The following is an 8,063-nucleotide window of genomic DNA, read 5'->3' as shown; positions in this document are numbered from 1 at the left end:
ATGCATGTACAGTTTTAACAAAATAACTGCTGCCTGTGTTGTAGAAAATATGATTGGATCTTGCAGTTCAGCTGCAATTCAAAAACCTGACCAAGAGAAGTTTAGATCATTCTAAAATAATACATTATGAGCCTCATCAGCCTCTAGATTTGCAGGTATAGAGACCTACAGTATCATACTGTGAAATGACACTCTACCCACGGAGCTGCACAGGACCACTGGCAGTGCATCTAGAACTGCTGAACACATTAACCAGTCAGTGGGCTACTTAGAAAGACTATAAGAGCGAGGAGGAAGAGGAGGAGGAGGAGGAGGAGGAAGAACCAAAGTCAAAGGGCAAGAAGGGGGCAGGGAAGTCACTGACAAGCAGATAGAACGTACCGACAGAAATGTAAAGAGGGGAGTGGAGCAAGAAGGGGAAGGAGGGGGAAGAAAATGGGAGAAAGGAGGGAGAGAGGGAGAGGAGAGAACCTCCTGGAAGACATAAAAAGGCGAAAGAGGACTTGGAAGTTCGCAGTCACTCCTCTCGACAGCCATATCCACCACTCTCCTCTCCCCTTCTCCTCACCTCCAGCCCTCCTCTCCACTCATCTGCTGCAACCCTCCATTCATCCGGAACCCTGAGCAAAGTCAGTGAGTAGCTTCATCCTGTCGCCACATGACAGCACAGAGATGCTTAGATCAAAGGAAATGTCAGCTGTGTTATAGAGGGATACCAAGTATGCATGTGTAATTACTGGAAATTATTTCTGTAACGGGGGAATTGTATGCAATCATACTTAAGCAAAAACTAATTCAGATGACTTAAGCAAAAATATGACAAGTCAGTGTGGATGCAAAAGATTTTATATGAATACTGAGTGTTTTAAATACATCCTGCTCTACGTTTGTGACAATATTTAAACTGCAATAGCACCCACTTTCATTCAAAATGATTAAATTAAGAGGGAATCTTTGTAAGATTAGCAAGTCTACACATTGTTTAAGCATTCATTACGCTAAATTTGAAATATGAAGTGGTCTACTTGATTAAGCAAACTGCATTTCACACTATGTGCATGCTGTTCATGTATATCCCGCTTAGAAGCAAATGATGTGCTTCATTGACACTGAATGTCCCACATTTAGCTCTTCATTAATCAGAGACTATTCATGAGTGACTTTTTAATCATACTGTTAAAAGAGAGGAACTTGAGAGAAGTCTAGTCAGAGTTCAGGCAGGTTGCAGGATGAGGAAGATATGATGAGGTATCCAAAGTTAGGAAAGTTTGCTGACACAGCTTCATTCTTTGATAGCTCACCAGACTGTAACTATGGGTACAACAAACACCAAACTTTCCCTACTTGTGTCCTAATTGATGCAAGATTGCCATCTGCCAATCCTAAACTGCTTAAGTGTGTTTACAAGTCTAAACAGTGGAAAAAACAGTCGAGGAGGTTTAATTGAGAAGTTTCCCCTCTGACTCACATGCCCCACTTTTTAAAACTCAAAACTGATGCTGCAGCCAGACGCTTCGCCCTTACACCAGTTCTCGTCATGTACCAGATCTCACAGTGAAAGGACAACTGTAAGTATAGAATGAATGGGGCAAACAGTAACGGAGTGCAACGCTTATAAATGCATTTAGTAAGGTAATTCCTTAGAATAAAGACATTTATGTTAACAGCTGGTAGACCCTGAATCAGACCAACAGAAGAGCAGAAAGCATGGAAAAGTGTGTAATACGTGGCAATTACACTAAATGACTCAGATAAATAGAAACATTACTGCCTTTACTAACTTTTCTCCCTTCCTTGCATCCTTCAGATTCTTCATCCTCCCCCAAATCAGACTTCATCATCATGGACACCACAAGGACCATCCTCTCCATCTACGAATCACTCTACCACCTGATCGTCGTGATGCTGACACTGGGCCAAAGCATTCATTCCATGCCTGTTCCTACTGACGGCCCCATGTGCACAGCCTCAGAAACAGCCCAGTACAAGCTGACGTTTTCTGGCAAGTGGACCCGTGCAGCTTTCCCTAAACAGTACCCGGTCTACCGTCCCCCTGCACAGTGGTCAAACATCATTGGTACGTGCACAGCCAGCTGGTTTTATACTGTATTCTCATTAGTCAGTGTTGGCTGCAGACGTGGAACAGTATACTGATCGGAAGATTAACAGGTAGCTAATGTAGAAAACTACATACAGAGAAATGTATAGTAAATACAGAAGAATGTCCTGATTGGTCAGAACACAGGAAGTCAATGGCAAAAGATTTCTCCTATTTGTTAAAAGGGTTAAAAAAAAAAAAGCATACTAATAAATGTTTCTTCCTATTAAATACATAATTTCCCTCTTTCCGCTTTTAGGTGTGACCCACAGCTCTGACTACCACATGTGGCAGCGTAATGGCTTTGCCAGCAACGGAGTGAGGGAGTTTGCGGAGAAAGGCGAGGCCTGGACGCTCATGAAGGAAGTCGAAGCGGCCGGGGAACGCATCCAGAGTGTTTATGGGGTCCTCTCCGCTCCCGCTGTTGTGGGAGGCACAGGCCAGACGAACACTGAGTTTGAGGTCTTCGCCAGGCACTCTTATGTAAGTCTGCTAACACCTGGTTTCCTTCAGTCTGGGTCAGGGCATCAAGTATATTAGAGGCCTTCCATGTAAGTCAGCATGTAATAACAAGGTGGTGAGTTGCTTTCCTCAGCCGAGGTGAGAGGGCCACACTACTGGCAAAAGTAAATCATAAAAAGCATTTGATTATGAGAAAGAGCCGTCTGTGCTTTTCTTAAAGTAGGTTGAAGCAGCAGAACGGTAAATGTTACAACAGCTCCAGACTGTTCTTTCCATGTGCTGCACCCTAAAGAGCTTCCGAAATGTAGCGAGCTTAATTTATGTCTCTACAAATTATGTAAGACTCTGCAGGATTTGGCGGTTAATCTTCCTACCGAAGAGCCTCTTGGTAGGTCATTAAATCGGGGACACGTCTGACCAAAACGTTAGGCTTGGAAAAGAGACGAGACCGAGTGAGTGGGCGAGAGTGTGTCGTCGAGGTGGGAGAAATGAAAAAAGGCCAGTTGGAAACAGAATTTGTACTCTGGTGCTTAAATAACAGCAGGTGCAGCGAGGTGGGTGAGTTATTGGCCTACGAATCCAAGTATGATGATATATGCTTGAACACGTTATAACACAGTGAAAGAAATTTGATATACATATCAAATATGGTTGATATGGTTCATGTGTGAAAAGCTGCATAAAGTATTTTGCCGCTATTCATCATTGCTTTTAGTAGGCCAGCAGCATACATTTACATTAGCTAGCATTGCAAACCCCAATCTTGGTCCACAATGCCGGCTGTTGAGTTGCATTGTGGGTAATGTCCATCGTGAGTCCAGCAGAGTTATAGGACAGCAAAACTAAATTGTTGGAGTTCTTAAATGTTACAGGAAGGATAGAAGGGTCTGATGATGTTTTGTGGCCAAAATCTGGATATTAAAGTCCTCATTTTACACTAGAATCTAAATAATCCAATTATTTCTAGCTGTTCCTTTGTTGTTGAAGATTTGAAATTAATGGATACATCAAGGGTAAACATTGATAAATATGAAGTATGTGTATTTTAGCTTTAATTTCTATTTGTAATTTCTTTTCAACTCAAAAAAACTATTCCCTTCTTTGTGGCTCTAACCCACTGTCCAACTGACAGAACATGAGGTTTAACAGTTACCCAGTGACAAACACTAAGACCAAATCATATAGGGTGACATATAATAACAACCTTTTCCCACCAATGTCTTTCCCATCTCTCACTCCGTCCCACCACCTCATTTCCCTCCCTTTCTCTTTTTTCTCCCCCCCCCCCCCACGCTCTACCTCCCTCCTCGCGGTCTACTTCCTCCTCTTTATCTGCAGCTGTCATTTATCGTGCGCCTCGTTCCAAGCCCGGACTGGTTTGTGGGCGTGGAGAGCGTTGACCTGTGTGACGGCGACCAATGGAAAGACAACGTGTCGCTGGAGCTTTTCCCATACGACGCAGGAACCGACAGCGGGTTCACCTTCTCTTCTCCCAACTTCGAGACCATCCCACAGGACAAAATCACACAGGTGGGTCAGTCTGTGCCGAGACGTGCAACACCCATCAATCCAAAGCCAAAAAATCACTAATCGTATGAACAGACACATGAACCTAACGTTGCTTGATACAACCTGGTCCGTTCCCCCCTCCATAGATCACTTCTTCCTTCCCCAGCCACCCTGCCAACTCATTTTACTACCCCCGCCTGAAGCACCTGCCGCCCATCGCAAAGGTAATGCTGACTAAGATAAAGAAGACCAATCAGATCATCAGCCTACCTGTGGAGCCCACCCAGTCCAACCTACTGCCAACAGGAAACGAGATTGAGGACACACTCATAAGTAAGTCTGAGGAATAAAGATACTCGCACTGGCTAAAATGTGGGATGTTGATGATTATAAGGCACTTGCATGATGAATTGAAAGGTGCTGTTATTATGCTTACTATACATATTGATGGAGGGGTGTAAGTAGCAGATGAATGTGTTTAAAAGGCGTAAGAGATACCGAAACAGTAGAACAGTGGTAATAGACAGGACTCTACAGCTCTGGGAAGTTATCACGACAGCAACAATGTTAGCTATTGTTAGGACAGTCTCAAGTTAAACAATAGAAATGCTGCATTTACATTACATAATTGGATGTGTGTGATTGGCCAATGCAACGTTTTGTCAGACGATGTCGCATGGCAGGAAAAGTTGTATAGGGGTAAACTTTTTTTGTAGGAAAACACTGTTGTTTGCCAGAGTCCACTACGTTGGCTCCCCCAATGGCTCCATTGAAATGAATGAGAGGGCTGCGCAGCCTTAGAACAAAACATGCAATATCTTTAAATGTACCAGTGTTCAAACTAGAGTATCTCTTGTATTTCATCCTGAGAATTGAAGATATCCTGTGGAGTCTTTGGCCGCTAGCAGCTCTATGGAACAATGTTTTTAAGAGTTGGTCCACATTTCTTATTATTTTGCATCACAAAGTGCAAACTTGCCAAAAAGGCAGGCGATGTTCTACAGATTCCTGCCGCCGGGATTCAAACTATTTCACCGATAAACAGTGGATGACAGTATTGTTCAGATCGTAACAATGCGCCAGAAAAGGCTACAAGCTAGCAAAAGTCCTCAGAGACACATACAATTAATTTAGGTAAGAAACATGGAATGTAAACATAACATTCTACTACAAAACACCACAAGGTAACAGGCCAAAATATCCAATAGTAAAACTCAACTATGAATATTTTGCAGGTAATATATCTGCCTCTCTTCATTCTACTTGCTCTGATCGTGTAATATACATATACAAAAATAAACATATTTAAACATAAGCTGAAAGTTACAGATGTAGGATTTCACACAATGCTAGGAGCTTGGGTCTTACGTCTTCTGTTGACTCAAAGCATTTGGGAACCATTAGAGGCCACACACAAACTCAATAACTTGCAAGCAGAAACCAGAGAAGCCAAGTGAGAGCAGGGCATCAGAAGGTGCCAGAGGCACATCTGGCATCCAGTGGAAAACTCTAATGACGCATTTAAAGAAGAATAATGACATATAAAATTCTGCACAGAAAGATTTTGGTCGTGACTCAAAATAGGATGCGGACACGTATGTTTTAACAAGATCTGGATCCATAAGGTGAAGCTGGGTTTAATGTTGGTTCCCACACTGTTAACATTTAAGACTCTCTGTTGTACAGATTAGTGGTAACAGTAAAAAAAAAAAGCCCAACTGCAGGTAAGAATTGAAAGAGGGCTTGGAAAGATTAAGATGGAGAGTGTGTCAAACTAGAGGGAAAGCCAACAATGCAGTAGAGTCAATGTCAGTGTGACTGATGTTCTCCAAGGAGCAGAGAAAATAACCTTTTATAAAAACATAGCTAACCACAGAAACTCTAAGCAGATGGCTTGACTGGGAAAAAAGGAAACCGATAGCGTGTTGACCCGCCAGCAGAGCAGACAGCACCTTTAAAGTCACCCTAACTTTAAAGGTTTGACTCAGCATCCCAGACTACAAGTCCGTTCCCCTGACTACACATCAACAAACAACAGAGAGAGGGGCCAGGACTCTGTTGGGGTTTCCTGCCTTGATCCCAATGCTCCATCCTAACTCCTCCGTCTGTTTATCCTTCCCTCCCTCCCTCCCTCCCTTTCATGCCTTCTCCCCGGGGCTTGAGCAACAACTTTCATTGCAGATTATAAAACACCTGCTCCAGACTCTATCTGTTAAATACAAATAAAAAGATGAATCCCTTTTGCTTGTTACGGCATAGTGTCACCTCCGTCCTCGGCGGACACACAGAGTGAAGTGAGATTTGACTTGATTGTTCCATCCCTCCGTCCGCCCGTCCATCAATGTCGCTTCCGCACCGCCGTCCGTCCTTCTGCTTTTCTACTCTTTAACGGTCAACTGAGTCTGTGATACATATCAGCTGTGTGGAAGCTCTCGACAAGGTAGCCCCGCAAGTTCACCATGTTGAAGGAAGAGGAAAAAAAATAAAGAGCATTATGTAACATAAGACTTCAATGATATAAGTAGCCAGAAGCAACAAACCACTGCCAAGAACCTGTGGGTTCATAGAGAGCTGCACACGCAGCAAGCCACCATTTACTGTAATTCATTTCATTCATTCATACACCTTTATAAGGACAAATGAGTGATTTTCCCTCTCATGACTAATTCCTCTCCTTTCCATTCAAACCCATAAATGGAAACTCACAAATGGCAACCACTTCCAAAAAATAAATACTGCATGATGAAAAATTAGGAAAGACACCCATTTGCAAGAGCTACAGAGCTGCACAAATGACGAACCAAGCCTAAATGTCAGTGTGATTATAACCCCCCCCCTTCTCCTAGCAGATACCCCTCTGGACTGCGAGGTGTCAGTGTGGTCTCCTTGGGGCTTGTGCAAAAGCAAGTGTGGAGACTCGGGCGTGCAGCACCGCACACGCTACGTCATCATGCACTCAGCCAACAGCGGAATAGCTTGCCCCCTGCTGGAGGAAGACAGGAAGTGCTCCCCGGACAACTGTTTATGACTAGGCCAGGAAAGGAGGGAGAAGAAAGAGAGGAAGGAGAGGAGAGAGAAGAAAGAGAGGAAATCCAGGAAGGGGAGGAAAGGACGAAGGTGGAGAAACAACAGAAAAAGGTCTGCGGCGTATGCACACAAGGCATAAGTATGATGATTGATTGTCTGACTGTTTTAACTGCAGAAAAGGTCTCATCCTCACGTCCCATTGATAGATCTGACAGCACTAGAGCAGTGTAGTTTGGCACAACAGCTATTAGACACCGATTTAGTTTTGGCAGTTTATCTGAACAGTCTGGGGAAAGAACAATGCTGTTTTAAACATAGCTATTAACCGAAAACTCATTTCACATTATAACTTGGTGTTGATTGGACCTTTCTGAAGATCACAGACATAGTGGATTACAAGTCCCAGCAGAAATTAATGTACGGCCCTCCCCGCATTCAAAACATAAAGTTCACAGAGACGCTGTGGTCGTTTTTCTAAAGACAAAGAATATATTTATTGACAGGATTTTAACCTGTAGTGTACAGTATATCAAATCTCAATGTTATAATTTGTAGGTCTTTATGTTATAATAGTAGTTTTTTGTAAAACAAAATGTATGTATTTTTTTCTGTATGATCAATAAAGTGTAAATATATCTTATGATATTGTGACCTCATTGGGTATTTCTGAAGAAATATAGGACATCGTGTACAGTTGGAGTCTTATTGCCTTCACATCACAATCGCAACTAAGAGTAAAACCACATGGACTGAAGTCCTTCTTTAGTGCCTCTGCTCAGTGCAATGTTGAACCTCTACATCTGAACCACACGTTCGGGCTACTACCACTGGGGCTGCAGGATCAAATTAAATGTAGAGAGCAATACTTTTAACTGGAGGACCCGGGGGTTCGAGCCCCGCTGTTGGCTAGGATTCCTCCTGACGAGGTGTTGGCCATAAAATGGATGATTGCGCTCACCAACTATTT

General features: G+C 43.0%; 1 protein-coding gene across 1 annotated transcript; it reads left to right on the top strand.

The window, feature by feature from the left end:
- Positions 1-529: 529 nt before the first annotated feature.
- Positions 530-7,739, top strand: spon2b (spondin 2b, extracellular matrix protein). The gene is made up of 6 exons (XM_079167261.1): positions 530-629; positions 1,808-2,077; positions 2,358-2,581; positions 3,899-4,090; positions 4,216-4,402; positions 6,919-7,739. Exons 2-6 carry the CDS (start codon positions 1,843-1,845, stop codon positions 7,095-7,097), a joined length of 1,017 nt encoding a protein of 338 aa, XP_079023387.1. The 5' UTR covers positions 530-629; positions 1,808-1,842; the 3' UTR covers positions 7,098-7,739.
- The last annotated feature ends 324 nt before the right edge of the window (positions 7,740-8,063 follow it).

The sequence above is a fragment of the Pholis gunnellus genome (assembly GCF_910591455.1).
Source record: "Pholis gunnellus genome assembly, chromosome: 10".
Lineage (NCBI taxonomy): Eukaryota > Metazoa > Chordata > Actinopteri > Perciformes > Pholidae > Pholis > Pholis gunnellus.
Note: the sequence above shows the minus strand (reverse complement) of the source record. Positions and strands in the feature narration are given on the sequence as shown.